Source organism: Parus major, chromosome 3 (assembly GCF_001522545.3).
Source record: "Parus major isolate Abel chromosome 3, Parus_major1.1, whole genome shotgun sequence".
NCBI classification, from domain to species: Eukaryota; Metazoa; Chordata; class Aves; order Passeriformes; family Paridae; genus Parus; species Parus major.
The window spans coordinates 60,550,211-60,569,535 of NC_031770.1; the positions used below are offsets into that span (position 1 = coordinate 60,550,211).

The following is a 19,325-nucleotide window of genomic DNA, read 5'->3' on the forward strand; positions in this document are numbered from 1 at the left end:
ACCCAGTCTGAAAGAGAATATATTTTGCCTGGTTTTAATTTTGTCTCCAATTATGATACATAGTTTATAAAGTCACAAAAAGTAGTAAAGTCAGATTTTTCTGTAAGGCTTTTTATTTATAAGGACTTGAGTTAAGAAAATGAGATAATTAGGAAAATTAAGGCTAAAAATATCTAATCCATATGAGAGAAAGACGCGCAAGAAAGGCTACTCAGGAAATCCTGCTGGAAGAAATTGCCAAAGCCAGATTACCAGACACATGTTTGCTAAAAAATTAAATCAATCCACGTTGGAATCGTTTATTCTCAAGGAATTGCGAATCTTCAAATAATACTTGAAAATAATTCTGAATTCCTACTAGGTCAAGTAGTTCGAGCTCCTGGCTCGAAACCAAGCTTTCAATCAGTTTTCGGCCCAGTTTTCTTCCTGCTTCGGTGGACATAGCCTTTTTCCAGATCTTCAGCAGCAATCCTCCTTGGAAAAAAACACAGCATGACATTGTCAAATTAGCATGGAGCGCACACAGCTCTCGGCACGGCAGGGACGAAGCCTGAGTCTGGCAACAAGCGCTCGACACTCTCCTGGGGACAGCGAAATGGAGACAAAGCTGGAGACCGACCATGAGGTGATAATTGCCTACAAATGTGTATGGAGACGCACACCATTCATTCGGCTCGGAGCCCTCTGTATCGACAGACAAGGGGGGTTGTTCCCTTGTCACCGGTGTTGCAGATCGAAATGATGGAAGACTTAAGGGAAGGTCTTTGTCTGCTCCGGCACGTAGCTCCGTGGTTTATGGAGCAGTAGCCTGGGAGTTTATAATCAGGCCTGTCTTCGTTTTCACTCTAAAACAAAGCCTTCACTTTCTGCCAGCTAAGACCTCAAGCTAAAGAAGCAAATGATCCTAATACTTTTGTCCAGGGGATAAGCAGTGGCTCTCTAGGGAGTGTGGCTTGGCCAAGCCAGCCTAGCTCTAGTGCCAGTTTGCAGGACAATGTCTACTTACTCCTCACTCCACTCAGTGATCATTTTTAGAGTGGATAGAAGGGAAATGTGAGGGTAAAAAAGTCTAGTGGAAAACTAAGAATTTTTTCTCCTCCTGTTCTGCCTTTGGGTATCAGTGAGGGGCAGAACATAAAAAGTTGATCTGACAGTCCATGAGTAGAAAAGCTTTAGTAGCAGCACAACGCTCTCTCAATACAGCTCCTGCTAGACTAGCAGGGGCAACTAAACGAAAATAAAGATCAATCAAACTCTGAATCAAGAAATCAAGTCTCACTCTGGGTTACACAGTGTCCTGTCCTAGGAGGTAGTACAGCTTTCTGTCCGCTGTTGAAGTTTGCAGTACCAGTAGAGAACCCTGTGTCTCACAGGATGTATTTAAAAGCATCTACAAAACCAATATATTTAGTAATCTCTATTTTGTAGCACTAAGATAAGGTCTTTCAGGTCCCTGGTGAGGCTTTGGATTTAGACACAGTCAAATTTATTTTAAAACTGCTTTTTCTGATCTGCAAATCAGTTACCAGGCTGAATTAGCTGGCATTTAATTATCAGCTGAATTCAAAGCTCATCCCTTACAGCAAAGTCAGGGAAATCTCTCCCCTGCAAAGCAAGGGATTTCAGCTATGGAATTCATTATGGCTGCACCTATATGAAACTTCATCTCTCTCCCTCTTTCCTTCTATTTACAGTGGATTGCATCCATACATTCTTTCCTCTCTCCCTGTAGTGCTGTCCTCACCTGATGTGCTCCTCCCTCCTTCCTGTCCTTCTGGTCATGCTTTTCCTTGGTGTGCTCCTCCTGAACTGTGTCAATAGACTGCCAGGCAGGAGATAGATCTGTTCAGACCCTTACTCAGATTCCAAAAGATAATGCTATGTGAAAAACGAAAGGGAAGCACTCTGTGATGGGAAGATGCTCTTTTGTATCACTGAATATCTTTATTTCACATCTTTTTCAGCTTTCAATACAACTGATAAGAGAATTTTCAGTGAAATGTACAGATAGAAGAGGATCACAAATGCCATAGATAGGCATGTTAATTTTTCAATGTATTTTTACCTTCTATCTTCATTTAAAGATTCAAAATAACTTTGCTTCATAAAGTTCAAACAAAAATAGCCGGCCCAACAGTATCTATGAAAGAACTGAATTCTCAGAAGAGTGTAATTCTGAGACACACCACTGGATGGTGATGCACGACTTATTTTGGTGAATGCGATGAAGCCAGCATTGTCTAAGGATATCGTTTTCCTGAGACAGATCTCTGTTAAATCAAAGACTGAAATAAAACCAAAAACTAAAACCAAAACACTTGCAAACTGGTGCTCGTGGTAATTTTCCCTTTTTTTTTTTTTTTTAACTGGTCTAATAATTTCATTTACAGCTTTAATGGTTTCGGATTCGACTGGTGAAACACAAAAATATCTGTATTTTTAAAGTTCCTTTGAAAACTGGGAAAAGAAGGAGTAAGATCATCTGCTCCCAAAATGCTTTTTTTCTCACTGAAATCCCTCATTGTCAGTGTTATCCCACCAGCATTTTCTGTCTGGTGTGTTGTTTGCTTATGGTTGTGTTTTTAATTGTTTTACTGTTAGTCTCTAAGATCTGTTTATACCACTTTATATCAAACATTCACTGTATTCATATGAAAAAAGATATATAGAGAGAACAGAGTATTAAATATTTATGGACAACAGGCATCTGTAGGTCAGGCTCATACCTGTTAGTTTATTTGCTTTGTGAAGAACTCTGAGTGACACCAGGACCTTATTTTGCTCTGGAGAGAAGTCACTAATGGATGGGAGGACATCCCCTTCAACAAGCATCCTCTGGGGCAGGAAGGACTGGAAGTTGTTTGTGGTCAGTAAGTCTGTACTGAAGTGTGTGGCAGCAATGAAATCTACAGCATCAGCCCAGTCTTCACCAAAATTTGCTTCTGGATCAGAGAGATATTTTAAGCTGAAAGAGAAGAAAATAAAAAATGTGGCAGATAATTGAATTCCCCTGTAGAACACATTAGTTGTTTATTCCAAAAGTTTTTGTTCAGTATAAAATCCTGAGTGGCCTCAGTGCCTCCTTAAGTACTTTATACCTAATTTCTCCTGGCAACTCTGCCTCTGCCCAGATTAAACCTGAATCAGGTCCTGGCTCCCAGAGGTGAACCAGCATCTCATTCTAAGCCCAGAGCCTGACTGGTCATCACAGTTTGGGCAGCCAATCTCTCACTGGTCATCCCACACTCTGAGAGAGTGGAAGGATGAGCAGAGCCTAAAGAGTAGACACCTAAGCTATGAAAGCTTGTGTAGACTTTGTTAGGATACCATCCTTCCAAAGAGGTGGAAAGATCCTCCATGGACACTTCTTTATTCCCCTTACCGGTCCTGGAATCTGGGGAGTGCGTAAGCAATGGAGGTGGTGTGTGCCTTCCACATGAGCCCAAGGGCATCATCCAGTTTGAAGGAGGAGAAGCTGTCAGAATTCACAGCTGTGTGTTCTGTAGATAACAGATACTGCAGCAACAGGAGACAAAAAGGATAGAGAATGAGAGGGGAGGTTTAAACCAAATTATTATTTTTTTTTATATAAGCACATGCATCACAAAATGATGTTTGGCAGTTAAAGGAAATTATATTTGAAGAGTTGATGGTAGTTGCTGTTCTTCAACTTCAACACTGCAAGGGTTTTATCCACATCATTTCAGTATTTGGTTACAAAAATGCAGTGGATTTTTGTATCAGAGTGTATTCATACAAGATTCAGCACTGAAATAGGGACCCCTTGAAAACTTGTCCGTACTCTTTTGACCACAACTTTACAAAGATTTTCAGAAAAATAAGAAAATTATCTTGCTATCATTATGGTTATTTGTGAAGGAGATATTTTATAACAACTTCTGAAACATGATGCATGGGAAAAATGATCTTATGAAGACAAATCCAGTCTTACTCTTAAACTGTCTACTTTCACTCAAAAGAGTGACTTACAGTTTAACATTTCTGATAATTATCAATTATTTGACTACCAATAAAAAATGTCAACTGCAGTGGTCTAGTTATAAAAAATAGCTATTAAATCTATGAAGTAAGAAGTAGTGTTATCTTTGGGATTAGAGAACAGATGAGTGAGGAGGAAAGAGAATATCTACTTGCATAAATAGGCGCACTTATGAATGATGTTTCAGCATTTTCAAGTTTTTAGATGTTTAAAGAAATAAATGAACCTTATAAAACCAACTAAGGACCACTTCTTGAGGACAATGTTCCATCTTTCTTTGCATTGCTAACATAAACAGTATTGGAAGAATACAAATATAATTGAATACAAAACAGTGTCTTGGAACAGAAGCCAAAATACAGATCTGTGTCAAGGGAAGAAAATATTATATAACTTGTAAAGATCCCATCCTACTTACCTCTGACTCACTATATGTTATTCTTTCCATTTTTCCTGCTTGTTGTTTTTATATGAAGCTGCTATTAAAAACAAACTAAGCTCTCTGAATCTTAAAAATGACAGTAATAATAGTTTTTAAAGCTAATATTTTGGTATCATTTCTAAAAATATTTTTTACAAAAATATTTACTTCAAAAAAGGTCTTCCATTCATCCATGAGCTTGGGCATGCGAGACCAGCAGTCTTTAACGCTGTAACAGAAATCAACTTTTTGCTCCTCTGGTGGCAATATTTCTATTTCATACGGCAGCTGCCCAAAGAGGCCAGCCTCCACTGCCCCCAGAAAGGGTATAATAGCCAGATAGTAATTCATACCTGTAACAATAATTAAAAGGCAGGAGATGTTAATCACAAGCAAATGAAAAATGCCCACGTACGAATATGAACTCTCCCACACCAAATGCAACTGTTACTAATTGTCATGAATACAACTGTATTCAGCAGTGGAATATATGTACTGAAATGTAATAATGATGACATTTGTATTGATTTAGATATGATTTGTAGTGTTCATTTATGCATTGTCCTTTAAGAGCATTGTATGAGCTTACACTGTGCTTTACTTTGCAGAAAAGGAAAAAAAAAGTAATGGAAAGAAGTTAGAATTTTGTAGGCTGTCTTGGAAAGGACAAGAAAGGTCTCTCAAATATTAATTGCAAACTAAGTATAGAAAGACTAAGGGATACTCCACAAGTATTTCCACCATTAAAACCCCCTCTTCTATGAATCCTAGACCTATGAGAAAGGAAAATGTGATATTTTACTAAAAATAATAATTTTGATTCTAAAAATATTTTACTCATTGAAAATTGCTTGGATATTCCCTCATTACCATCAATTATCTGTTTAGATTTATTTTATGATGATGGCTTTCTTTGGTCTGATCCATAAGTTGTAGCAGTCAGATCCAGGATGTAGGAAACTCAGGCTCATTTCTCACTGGAGCCAAATCTTATGTCCAGTAAAGAGAGCCCATAGGGCTATTTGATATTCCTCTCTTGGAAGGAGGATTTAAAGTTCTCCTCTTAAATGTGTCCACTTAGTAGAAATGAAGTTTAATAGCTTTGAGTGAAGAAAAGCCTGGGGATCAGTTGTTCTCCCTCTTGGGTGGGTTCCTCTGAGCTGTTATGCTGAGAAGTCATTTGCTCATACTTGGTGTCAGGGCTATGGACTGCGCTGATATTTTGAGCTAAATTCCAGCAGTGAGGACCAAAATCATCGAAACCTGAACACCTACCATGTATCAGTGTCCTCCTAATGGGAAGCCATTGCTCCACCTTATGGGAGATCATAAAACAGAGTTGACACAGAAGGAGTATGTGTGTTGGCTATAGTTCACTAGGGACTGGGTCTGCACACCTTAGGAGCTGGAATACTGAGGGAACTCAGTGTATTGCTGTAAGCATGAGATGACGAAAAGGATGGAGCAGCATGGAGGTGCTGTGGCCATGGTCTATCAAAATTGATGAGATATGAAACAAAGGATGGAGCAACACAGTGGTGTTGTGAGTATGCTCCACTGAAAACATGCAGCTAACAGGAACTAAGCCAAAGGAATGAACCAGACAGTAACCAGAAGCTGGCCTTTGCTTCATTGGCTCAAAAATACATCTTGCTTTTCACACTCTACGTATACTAATGATTCAAGCACCACATCAACATGAAATGTCACCAACTGTAACTTTACCTTTTCTCTCCCCTCAAAGGAAGTAATATAAATATAGTTAAAGTGGGGAGGGAAGTCAGAGAATACTCCATCAGAACTTCTGGGACCAGTCAACAGGCTGAATCTGTCTTCTTCCCCATAGGGATGTCTATTGGATAAGAACCTCATTCTGTGCAAGCTAAATTATTCTCTCTAGCTAGCTTTAATTGGTGATTAGAATTGGTCAATATATTGCTTCAAATTCATTTTTGCAATGAGTTATTATCAATAGTCATCTTTGAACCTTAACCTGTCACAGTGTTTGACTATCAATGTGTTTGTTAATAAAGTGTGTTATTCAGTAGACTGTTTACTGTGAGTCCTTCAAGGGCACTAAGGGAAGAGTTGCCAGCAGAAGATAACATACTTGACAAAAATGGAAATATCTACCAGCTCCAAGTGGGAACATCAACCCCAAATAGGTTGATGAAACCATGCTCTGATAGAGTGGACTGTTCTGTGGGGTCCCCATAATGGGACACTGACAGACTGGTCAGGTACAAGGGTTTTGACTTCCCTGGGAGTGCTGAATAAAAGAAATAAAAGAGTTTATATATAAAGAGAAACCCCTTGTCTCATGTGACATGCCTCCTGAATGTGGACCTGGCTGGGAATTCAGGAGGAAATGCATGGCCAGTCAGAAGATCAAAGGAAAACTCTGATGAGTGATGAGACAACAGTGTTCGTATCATAACTTTGAAGCGATGAGACAGGTGTTTCACTGAGACTCATTGCTGATCTGGCTCTTGCTTCTTGTCCACTCTTTGCATGAGAAGTACTGAAACCTTGATCTCACATCACAAAGTTCTTGTATTCTCTTAAGTGTTCTTGCCTCTATTATATATTTCCACCTGCTTCAGTGACTTAGCCGGCAGAAAGCAATGCAGGACAGGACTATACTGAATATTATGCTAGGCAAAATAAGATAAATGATCTTAAGCAAGTAGTATCACATTCACCTGAGGCATATTAAATGTGAGTTTCTGGTTTAAACTCATTCCTGGTTTCATGTGACTACTTATGCCAGAGGGCTGCTCTGAACGCCAGCTGAAAGCATTCATATCCTCAGAACACTAAGAGACATTTCCATGCAATCTCAAAGGCTCTTGGAATGTTCTTGCTACAGAAGGGTAAATCAAAGTTGAGTTCATACATTTTCTGGAGGCAACAAAATGGATATCAAGCAAATATGCAATATTTAGAAGAAAATGAAGAGCAGGAATTCAAACACTGAGAAACAAAGGTGGTGGTTTCTATTCCAGGAAGGTCCCCTGTTTGCAAAGGGCCATGCATTGACTCTTGTTACTTGACACTGTGTGAGACACCATCCCACACAGCAGCTAGTGCTATCCACAAAATGGGAAAACCAAAGCTGGATGACTGTGATACTCATATCACAGACAGTTTTACCCTGGATTTACATTTTAGATTTTATCTATGCTTGTGTCTTTGTTCACTTGAAGATATATACTTTTCTCTACTGATTCACAGCCAGAAGCTTAATCCAAATGGCCACTGAAGGAAAAACTTTCCTGTGGCAGGGAAGGGACAGAGCTGTTTGCTCAAACCTGCTGACAGGTCTTGGGAAAGGGGGAACTTACACCAGGACATCAGAGAAGCTGAGGGACCAAGGGGCAGAAGTGATGGAGGGAAAATGTGCTATGGGGAAAAGAACCATGGATGGTATAAAAACCACAAAGATTCCTGCTTGACATTTTCTCACAAAGTTTTAGTTTGGAGTGCAAGCATCTAAACTGAAGAAAACTGTTCTGGACTAATGGTAAACTGCAAATATCTATAAATATCTACAAATATATATACCTGTCACAGTGTTTCCCATACATTTTCACATAAATTTTTGCAGTGTAAATATTTTTAAGGCTGCAAGCTTCTTTGTTTGGGTTTTTTCTCCTTTCTCAAGTAAGCATTCAAAATACATTAATTTTCATTTACCCACTCACACTTAAGTGTCTTGCTGCAAGGTTGTGATGGAGAATTACACAGCACTGAAATGATAATGTAAGTCTAAAGGGAAGAAATATTTTGAGATGCCCTTCTAGGACACTAATTTATTTTGGAGAAGAACAGTGTGACAGCATATACTTACAGGACCACCAGCTTCTTACAGATTGGCACAGGAGCTCTCCATTTTCATAGCCACAGGAAGTCACACCAGAATGATCTGCTAACCTACCTGAGTGAATAAAATTAAATAATACAACAAATACTTCTCAAACTTTTCGCACAGGAAATCCCACTGAGAAAAAAAAAAAATATAAAGGAATAAAGCACGCAGACTTTTGGTTGGAGAAGCAAAGCAATTACTGTTGCTTTGCTTCATAAACTACTGTTCCTAGAGTAGTTGAGTTTCTCAGTGCATAGTAATTTGATTGTATTTTACAGTTGGAGTTATCCCTCACTGTAAATGTATTCTGTGAATTTACTGAACTGTTTGAAATCGGGACATCACAGTATTTTTACTGAGACATAAATATACATACACACACGAGCACGTGCGTAGCTGAAGCGTCATTTCTAATAGATGTAGGACTGCTAGTTTAGGAGAGCTGCTCAACGAGCAAAACAGCACAAACTAAATGTGTTAGTAATTGTCTCACCTAATTGGGTTGTATGATACAGAATCACTTCCAGTTTAATCATGCAGACAATCGTGGCCTTAATGTGAAGCTAAGCATGCAAGCATTGATGTAACTAATTAGCAAAGTTTGCAAGCATCTGTAATCTACAAAACATGCAAGACATTTCACAATTATTCATGACAGAATATTTTACTTTAAGCACGTGGCATGAAGAAATGGCCTAAGTCCTAAAAGAGCACCATACATGTACATTAAGTGTTGTCATGCAGAGTGTCAGGAAATCTGCTTTAAGTGCATGACATGCAATTACCATGGCCTTGTGCAGTGGCTTGAGCTATTCCAGGAGCTCCCAAACTCTGCCCTGCAGAGCATTTGCTCTCTGACAAGTCAGCTGAATAATGGCAGTGTCATTTCTGTCAGACTAGAACTGAACCTCATTACCAAACCAAATTTTCTGATATTTTTACTCAGGAAGAAGAGACGATCATGAACAATGTGCATACAAATTATCCTAATTATTCTCCCTAGCTGACTGGGCAGATCTTGTGCTTTGGGGCATGCTAGATACTCAAACGTATATCTTTCAGTAGCCAAGCACAGAGAACATGAACTTGCAATGATGAGGACTGCAGTTCAACCCTTTTTTTAAAAATTAAGATTATATTTTTAATATTACCAGAAAGATTCAATTTTTAAAAATTTTACTTCAACAGAGACTGTCAAAAAACAGGCAGCAATAGATCACTGGTGTGCAAAAGGAATGAATGGGAAGGATAAAGACTAAAAAGAAAAAGAAGACAAATGTTGTAAAAGATTGTCCATTGCAACAAGCATTTAAAACAAAACAAACCTGATTAACCAAACAAATCCCACAAACAAGCAAACAAAAAAAAAACCCTCAACAAACAGAAAATACTTCATTTATGTAAAAAACATATTTAGAAAATAAGGAGGCTATTTCTAAACTGGTCATGAAGAGTAAACAGAAATAAGTTCTCAGAGGGAGATGTGGACATTCATATATCTGTCTTGGAAATTTAACTCAAACCACCTCTAGAAGCTTGTAACATTAACAGAAATAAAAGCCTATTAGTTGATAATTTAAGAACAGCACTGTAGAATGCATGCCCTGAAATCTATCTACATAAACTGAAGCAGCTGGGAATGCCTTTCCAGAGATTTTTAATTAGCTGAAATATTGCCCATCTATACCACAAATCTGGATTCTGACCTATTCCTATAAGGAATATTAATAGCTATTGCTCAGCAAGGTAAGGGTGTTCACTCAGCATTTTGTTTACAAATTGGCATCTCTGTCAAAGTTTACACCATTTGAGGCTATATGAGGCTGGTGAGGAAGAAACCTTGGAAAGGAAGCCTCTGAGCAGGTCTGGAAAACATTTTGCTAATCCAGCATCTTAAGCAAATAATTCATACCTGTACGAAATTGCCACCCATGCTGCAATGGTAATCCCCAGAGAATATTGCCACTGTTTTGGGGTCCAAAGGCAGCAAAATATTTGGCTGAAGCATTTAACAAGCTCTTATACACTCCCAGTCGGTCTTGATAGTTCCAAGCACTGATGACAATTTTGTTGTCCTTCACTGGGAAGTCCAGCAGGTTTCCAGGGGCCAGGTCCCAGAGCGGGGGATAGACATCTTCTCCAGTGACATCATTTTCACTCTGTGCCTCAGCAGTCACAGGACTCAGGGTGACAGCCACTGCAAGAAGAACGTGTATGCCAAAGCAGGGCCACATTGTGAAGGTTTGTGACCCAGGTGATTGTGGCTGCAGGGCTTTTATCGGGAAAGGTGTGGGCTGGGCAAAAAGGCTGACTCAGACGCACAAGTCTTTGTCTCCCCTCCCTCTTCCCAGCCATGACCCTGACAGGGAGTCACCAGACTAGCAACTGTGAACAATGCTCTGTCCTATCTGTGGGGTCTAGGGAGCACCAGCAGACGTTTAAGAGGAATCAATCTAATCAGAAGATGTCCAGATCTGTGCTGTCCATGACATATGCACATGTCTCCAAATGGTTGAGAGGCTGCAATACTGATTATACAGTTGTGCTATCAAACTTTCTGTGTCTGTGTTTCTTACTAGCTGTCAGCTTCCCTTTCCCAGCCCAATCCCTTTGGGTAAGGAAGGGACAGCAGCAGCAGGGATCTCACCTCAACAACACTCAACATAGCCCAGGCTATGGCTGAGGTATTCTGAGGAGGGCTCCAGGCACTGACAGAAAAGCAACAGTGACATGCTGCTGGTGCTGCCATTGTCAGCTTTGTCCTTTGGCCTTGGAACGAACAACTGCCTGCAGCCTCCAGGTCATTACAGCTCTGGAAGAAGCCACATCAGCCATTCTTCAGGCCATGTGGCACCTGAAGAGCTGTACTTTTAGTACTGCTTTGTTTTGTGTGGAAATGGTCATCATTATAAAGTTCTATGGTCTCCTATTAAACCTCCATGATCCTGCAGACTCCAAAGGGAGCACAAAGTCTATGCCTCCAGTGATAAAATTGGTGCCCAAGTTATACTCCAGCCAAAGTGAAACTGCCCAGCTGCCTCCATCTCACCTACTTTTAGGAATTCTAGGACTTTATAATCTTCAGCTGCTTTTTCTCAGATAAGCCATGTTTGCAAAAGAACACTGAGCAAACAAACACGTGGTTTGTTATCTCTGTAGTCTTTTATTTGCATGAGAAAAATTGCAAATGCTGTTTTTTTTTGAAGTAATTCTGTGAGTTTCAGTTGGGCTTTGTGTGCCTGAAGTATCTTAAACCTGTGGGTGGGAGCAAGTCAAAACTGGCTGCAAACTTCAGATAATAAATTCAAAATAAATGTATCACTTCAATTCAAAAATTTTCCATTTACTCTATTTATTAAGGAGAATTTCTAGTAAATAGTAGAATTTTTCAATGATCGCTTTTAATTCTTTTGTCTGCTACTGAGAAAGAAACACAAAGGATTTTGAAATACAGTGTTCAACAGAGGTTAACACACATCTGATCATGCTGCCTTGAAGTTTTGAAAAATCAAGTTGTTCTTTCATTAACTTCTATGGATGGGATTTATCTAACCCAAATGTAGGCATTTTAATATTAACCTAGCTATATAGATTCCCTTGATAACCAAATCAGAGAATCAGTCATATCCAGAATGTACCAGAATGTAACTTATTTAAAGCACACCACTGAGAGATGTATTGTTCCTGACAGACTGTAGAGAGAGTAGAAATTACAAGTTTACCTTAAGACATAGAAAAAATATTTTTAGATTAAATAAAAACAATATTCTTTTTACTACTTTTCTGAAGTAATTTCTGATCTATATTCTGAAATAATAATTTCAGAAATGGTTTGAAAGGTACTTCTTTTTTTCTTTTTTTTTCTTGAATTAAGGCATTCTGTTAAATAATCCTGAGAACAAATGCCAAGAAACGTGCTGATTTCATATATATATAAGGCTCTAATTGAGACAATGGGCAGTAAGGCTTACCTAAAAATGAAGGATGATGAAAGGCATCAGCTAAGGCACAAGATATGAGGAGGAAACCTGTGATTCTATGAAATAAAAGGCACAAAGCTCATAATTGCACTAAGGCAGAAATTTTATTTAGGAACATGAAGGAGTAAGAGGTTGGTGGGTTTTTTGGTTTTTTGGTTTTTTTTTCATCACTGAAAGAAGTGTCCAAATTGGGAAGCTAAACTCCTTCTGTTTTTCTTTAGTCAGAGGGGAGAGTTTGAATTCTTCTAATGAAAGATATCAGACATTACATAAGTGATTTTGTTTAAGGTACATAAAGTAAAGTGAGGTGAAGAAATGCCTTCACTTTTTTTTTGTAGTGATACCATATATTTACATCCTCAAGGCAAATTATTTGGTATTGAACTACTGGTTTCATGTTTGTGTGGAACTTTATTGTGCATGAAAATGTTCTCCTGCTCTGCCATCTAGAAAGGCAAACCCTACTAACACTGACCTGGGCAGGCATGAAAATATTAATCACTAGTGTAAATGCAAAAGCATAGTTTCTCAAAAGATTTATAATACAGAATTGAGATAATTAATGATAAAATGCTTGCCTTATATCAATTTTTGAGCTATTTGATAGAAAAAAAATTGTGTTAAATACTAAATGGGAAATAATGAACAAGAATACATCTACTTAGACTGCTGAAGTCCTCTGAAAAAGAAGTTTCAGACTCTTGCCTTATTATGATAATAAAAGGACTTCAATAAACCCAGTTAATCTTTAATAAGTCAACATTAATTTTTTATTAATAAAAAAATTATTCCTGAAAAATATTATTATTCAGTTTATAGATCTTCATTTTTAGAGTTACTTGTGTGTGTGCAAACAAGTTGCTGAAGTTTCTGTATGACTTTAAGGACAACTGTTTTCCTTTGAGAAATATCTGAGCTGGTGTTTCTAGTTTGGAATCCAGTCCAGTTGGTTTGGCTGTCCTGAGTGGGGAGAGGAGAGGGTACATGTGATGTCAACTGGACTTGAGTGGTGTTGGTGTTGGGTGTTGAGTCATAGCGTGCCAGCATTTTAAGCAAAGGGGAGATTAAGGAAGATCATTAGTAATGTCAACACCACTATTCACCACTGTTAGCAAGTACCCTGCCAGTTACTCAGTAAGGATGTGTTCCCAGAGACATTGCAGCAGAATCACGTGCTGGAAAAGAATGTTGGACATGATAGGTGGTAATTTCAGGTCTGATATGTAATTATCAAGTTTCTAGAGAATGCTGCAGTTTTCGAGTGGGCTACAGATTTTGCTTCATGATAACTGCAGAAAAGCTAATAAGCATCAATTACATTAGTTGGGGTGACCACAAGAAGAAATGGCAGCCCTAAGACCCCAAACTATCAAACCATAGTTCCATTCCTTCGTCCTGGCTGGATACACTGAGGAAGGAGCTGGAAAGCCAGTGAGGAAGGGGCATCAGTACTCCCAGTGGAATTAATTCAGAGCTGACACAGGTGAGAAACCTTTAGGTAAACTGGGGATGTCATTATCCTTCAGCCACATAAAACATCACTGACAGGAAGGGTTCATCCACTTCATTTTTGGGTAACAGTCCTAAGAGGAAGAATAGTGAGTTTTCATTTAGATGGGATATTGGTATAAGCTTCCCTATGACATGGTGCCTTTTTTCATGCCCTGACGCTTCCACCAGTAATTGTGGGTACCCCTTGACTGTGATCTGTTTCAGGGAAAAACGACTACACTGTAGCTAAATGTATTCTTCATGTGCTTCACTGAATAAGCTTAAAGCAGTGGATATACTAAGGTTACCTATTAATCTCTGTTGTTATTGTCCTTAGCTAATGTCTTGAACAGAGTTTCTTTTTGTCACAGGCCTTTAGTATGTGGCAGGAAGGATCTCTCTGGCTTCAGAATCCTCCAGCAAAGCCCCCTAACAGGGCTATAGAAGGGTTTATATATTGCTACTAATTGATGTTGTTGTGAGTAAAGATCATCAGCCAAGCCCTGTGGTCACATGAGTGGACCCAACCACTAATGCAGCAAGACACGTTGTGGTAGGAGCACCAGGCATCTGAGGGGAAATTATACTGTGTGTGTAGTGGATCTAGCAGGAGGTGCTGCATCATCATATCCTGGCTCCTTCCGACATCCTTGAAGCGAACATTTCTCCTTCTTTGCAAAACATCATTCTCGTGTTGTCTATTAATCCTTTTCTCCCCTCTGCAAAAGCCATCCTGTGTTCCCTGCTGATCTTGCCTCATCAAAAAGACTAACCTGTGCTGAAGGTCCTGACAATTTGGATTATAAACTGTGATTAACCAGCACACAGAGAAATACCAGATTCATATCTCTGGTGGGATTTTACCATATGCAGTTTTTCTTCCCCAGATAAAGCAAATCTTCCCGTGAGGCTGGCTGGGTGGAAGTCTGGCTGGACAAATGACTACAAAGGCAAGTGTAAATCCAACATTTCCAGAGCTCCAGTTCATAATAGTAAAAGAAGATTAATTAGCACCAATTATGGATTGAGGAGCAAGCTGCACACAAGATGTGTAATGGGTACCTGGTGGTGTCCTAAGTGTACTTTCCAGATCACAGTGCTCCAGGGGACTCAAGACCATACTCAAATTTCATGAACAGGCTTGCTTGCAGGACCAATGTTAAGATGCACGTTTATATATTTATATATATACACACATAGGAAAGCAACCACCCAATTAAAAAAAAAACCACTTTTCAGACCCAAATCAGGAAAATTTGAATTAACCTATAATTTTCATTTTTATAGTGGTATTATGGAGGTATATTTAGCTTAGAGGTTAGTTCAGATTATACCATAATCTTCACTGCTTTTTTTAACTGCAGCTTGAAGGTGAAGCTGATCATGGAGTCAGATATCTGTGGAATTTAGCACCTACAGCCTTCAGCCATGGTTCAGAGGTGATCCTCTTCAACACCTACCATAAAATACTTCAGCCTTATTTTTGCAGTGTGATGGAATTCATTCCATTGAGTCAGACCATACAAAAGCTCCACTCACTGAAACATATACTTAAAAGTTGATATAAGAAAAATGGAGATATATTCTAAAACAGAGAGATATATTCCTGAGAGGATCTGAGTTGGAAACACCTTTTTAATGGAGGAAGATGATAGTAAATTTTTAATATAATGTGTCTACTTTTTCTTAGAAATTGTTGTCAAGTACAGTCCTAAGACTACTTACGAAGCTAAGGAAATCCTTTGGCTGTTTGTTTGTATATCACCAGGGAAAGAGCAACTGTAACAAAAAATACTAGAATCATGTTGTGAGTTTTATTTTTCATGTTGTGGGTTTATTTTTCAATCTGTCATTAATTATGCATTAATTTAAAAGACAAGTAAACTGAATCTTCACTTATAATTTTAGTATGACATTTTAGTTAGATTAAAATGAGAAAAACTAATTAGAAAAAAATCAGCATAATGGAAAAGATTCATTAAAAGACACAAATATCCAAAGCAGTAAGTCTGTGGCTAGATGCTAGTGCCCAGATTTACTGATGTGAAGTATGCAAAATGACTGCATCAATTAGAAACTTGGGCCAAAACAGCTTTTTTTTGCCATTTGGAAGGAGTAAACAATTAATTCAGGAATTATAATTGGCTCTTGAAACTCAGAGACTGCAGAGAAAATTTTAAGAAGACTGTCAACCATCTTCTAGCTGCAGCCATTTTCCTTAGACTGAAAAAGAAAAGGGAGGGGGAGGGGAGAAGCTCTCTTGAAAGAAAGAAAAGCAGACCTAACAAAAATATTTCTAAAATAAATAGATTACTCTTCGTTGTGTAAGCAAGAAAAATAAATTTTAGTACAAGACAACTGGAAAGAAATGTTGTAAAATAAAACACAAGATATAAATTAGCCTCACATTTATTGCCCAATTTTGCTTCTGTCATGGGAAAGAATAACACTCTTGTTGTTTCTAATTGATATTCTGTGTTGGTATACAACACACTATTTTGGTTCTGCTGTTCATTTGCAATGAGAAAGGAAATAAGGGTGATTTTCAAGAAAAACAGATTTTAGTCTCGTTTAGAAAAGTCTGAATAACTCACGAAAAACAAATTCCAAACCTGTTTGATTAAACTAAAACATATATTCAACATATAATTCCTAAACCAAATCAGTCATTTTTGAAGCATAATTATGGTGTTATAAATCCAGAAGAGGTGTGTAAGTAGCACACATATGCATGGATAGGTGTTAAAAGACAGAAATTATTGGATATTCACAAATGCTTGCACAACAAAGCTAACATTGAAATGAGACTTAATGGCAGTATATGGAGAAATGTCACGTCACCAAGCTGAGAAACGACAGAAATATTTTTTTTATGGAAAACATGATAAATATTTCCATTGCCCAGTTTTTCATGCTTTTTTTTCCCTTAAACTTTTATTTCTTTTTAGGGCACACACCATATTCCAGTACCTGGGTGCCCCTGAAAACTTTGCATCTGAGATTTCCCACATAACACAATTTCATATATAAAAATATCAGTTCCATAATGCAAGTGTCCAATGCATAAAGATCACTGTGAAATTAATTTCCTGTATCTGACAGCCACCTGCTGATATTATACACCAAACATAAATATGACTAAGCTCCACAAAGGCCACCAAGTTTGGGACCATAAAAAACCCTGAGGCACACAACTGGGCAGGTATTGTAGGACAGGAATTTCTAGTCCGTTGCCCCAGACCATCAAAAAATTAGGCTTGGATTATCAAAAGAACATAAGTGAAACATATGTTTAGTTTTAAATAGGTTTGAAAGGAATTAATTTAACCCCGAGGTGTTCCTATCAAACAAGAACCTCTGAGGACTCCCAGATTTCACTAGAAAAAATGTCCAGCTTTCCAAATATTCCTGGCCTGTTCTGAAGTGCCATTTCCTCAAATGAGTGTGTCACATGACCTTACTCATCTTGAGTCATACTTAATGACCCCATTTAATTCTCATCAAGAAGACAAGAATAATTTTTTTGGTTAAAAGGTATGCCTCCCTCAGCCTCCCATCCATCTGGCTGTCCTGCTCCTACGCTGTTTTCCTGTATAACCTGTCTTTGTCTCCTCCCTGCTTGCACCAGCACTGGGGTCGTGCTCTGTGGTCTTTGCAGGGAGCCACAATATGATACTGACTTACAGGGGATGGCGTACCATGGGTAGCCATCCAGCAGAACAGCCCTGGAGAAACGTGATCTGCATTTTTTCTGCTGTTTGGGTGGTGAAGGGAGCTGCTGTGCGCCATAGAGACAGAGTTTGCCTTTTCCAGAATGATGAGACCTGTTGGAGATGCTTAGGAGTGTCACTGATACAAGATACAGATACAGTCATACACTGTAGCCTAGATTTAAAAGAAAGACCAGGGTACTTTAAAGAAAGACCAGGGTACTTTTTTTCCTTCTTCTTTTTTCTTCTCTATTTTTTTTTTTTTTTTTTTACATTAGTATAAGCCTCTCTGCTGGCTATTCTACACATAAAAACACAGTACACAGTTGCAAAGAACCAATCTTAAAATTTTGAAATCTTAAGCTTTTGAGAAGGAGGAGACAACCCCCCTCCCAAAAAGTGAACATAAGATGTGCTTTATAGAAGGCAGGTTTCTGAACCCTGTGATGTCCTCCTGGATTTCTATTGCATTTCCTTCTAAGCAATTTAATTTAAAATGCTTAGCCTTGGAGACAAAGATTTGGATTCCTGTTCTGATTCTCTTTTTTTGAAGACATACTTAAAAAAAAATAAAGCATTCTAATTTATTTTGTCAAATCAGAGTGACTACAGCAGGCTCTGATCCTGGACTTTTACCATCCTTACACTAAAACCACACACCAAAATTCTTTGGCTTAGCCTTATCTGCAAAAATACTTTCAAGAAAATACTTCATATTCTTGTCCCACTCCTGCTGTGAATGCTAACAGCATGGGCATAACACAGCTCTCTTATATTTTTATTTTTTTTTCTTCCTTAGAGTCCACAGGCCAACAGCTGGAAATAAGGAATTTACCTCACATTTTCCTTTGGAGTCAAAACTGGTGCCAGTTAATCTGAATAAGTGAGGATGATGAAACTGCAAGCTCTTGTAGATTTGTATGTGAACACTAGATGATGCTATATAACTTTTTAATCTCCCTATCATTTTCACATGTAACTGAAATAAAAATTATATAAAATCAGAAGACCGTACTAGAAAATGTTTTTAATATGCTGGCAAGTATGCACATATGACAAATTGTATCACCAAAGTAAAAAAAAATCAACATTTCTCTTCCAGTTAGCTGTCTCCACCTCAACTGACAGATGCAAATAAAGGGTACATCTGATTTTAGGGCTCCTTGTGGCAGACATTGTGGCAATGTGTTACAGAATGATTTTATACAAACACTTAATAGCAACAATGTTTTCCAGATGCTTTACCAAAAAAAATTGGCAAAAAAACCCCCTTTGCCCAGCAGTTTTTATACTGGACCAGGTATCAACTCCTTTGCTGCAGTCAGGATAAATCCTTAAGCTGGTATAAAAATCACATGCTGTACTTGGACTAAATTAGCTTGGTTTTGGTCCAGATGAAACTTGTGTTAGCAAGATAATGTGGTAGTGTACAAGAAAGGGCTTTGGCTCAGAGAAAAGGCTTTGAAGCCATTCTGGCTTCTGTCTTTCCTGTAAGAAACAGCTCCCCTCATCTTGATGACCCTCATATGTATGATGTCCTTACGACACAGTTCAAACTCTAACCAAGGGGTGAATCCATGTCTCAGGGTGGATATAGTTACAGATACAAACAAGCCTCTGCCCAGACATGGTGAGCCTTTCATAACTTGCAGAAATATTGAAGAGAAGAATCCCAAAAGCTGCTGTCTGGGAAGAGGACTAGCAGCTGCTCTTGCCCCAGGGAGGTTTTGATCTATGCAGTTTTCAGAACTCCTTGGTCAGGGGGCAGTGCCCATGCACTAATGCGCTCACCAGGCAGCCACGGAAATAACTGTGTCATGCTCCTTTCACACCAGTGGTGCAGACCACTATTATC

The 19,325-nt window shown here is 38.5% G+C and overlaps 1 protein-coding gene across 1 annotated transcript; it reads right to left on the reverse strand.

The window, feature by feature from the left end:
• Positions 1-90: 90 nt before the first annotated feature.
• Positions 91-10,559, reverse strand: C3H6orf58 (chromosome 3 C6orf58 homolog). The gene is made up of 6 exons (XM_015623224.1): positions 10,202-10,559; positions 8,272-8,358; positions 4,590-4,774; positions 3,383-3,516; positions 2,727-2,965; positions 91-474 (listed from the first exon to the last, which is right to left on the reverse strand). The coding sequence occupies exons 1-6, from the start codon at positions 10,521-10,523 to the stop codon at positions 275-277; spliced, it is 1,167 nt and encodes a 388-aa protein (XP_015478710.1). The 5' UTR covers positions 10,524-10,559; the 3' UTR covers positions 91-274.
• Positions 10,560-19,325: the final 8,766 nt, after the last annotated feature.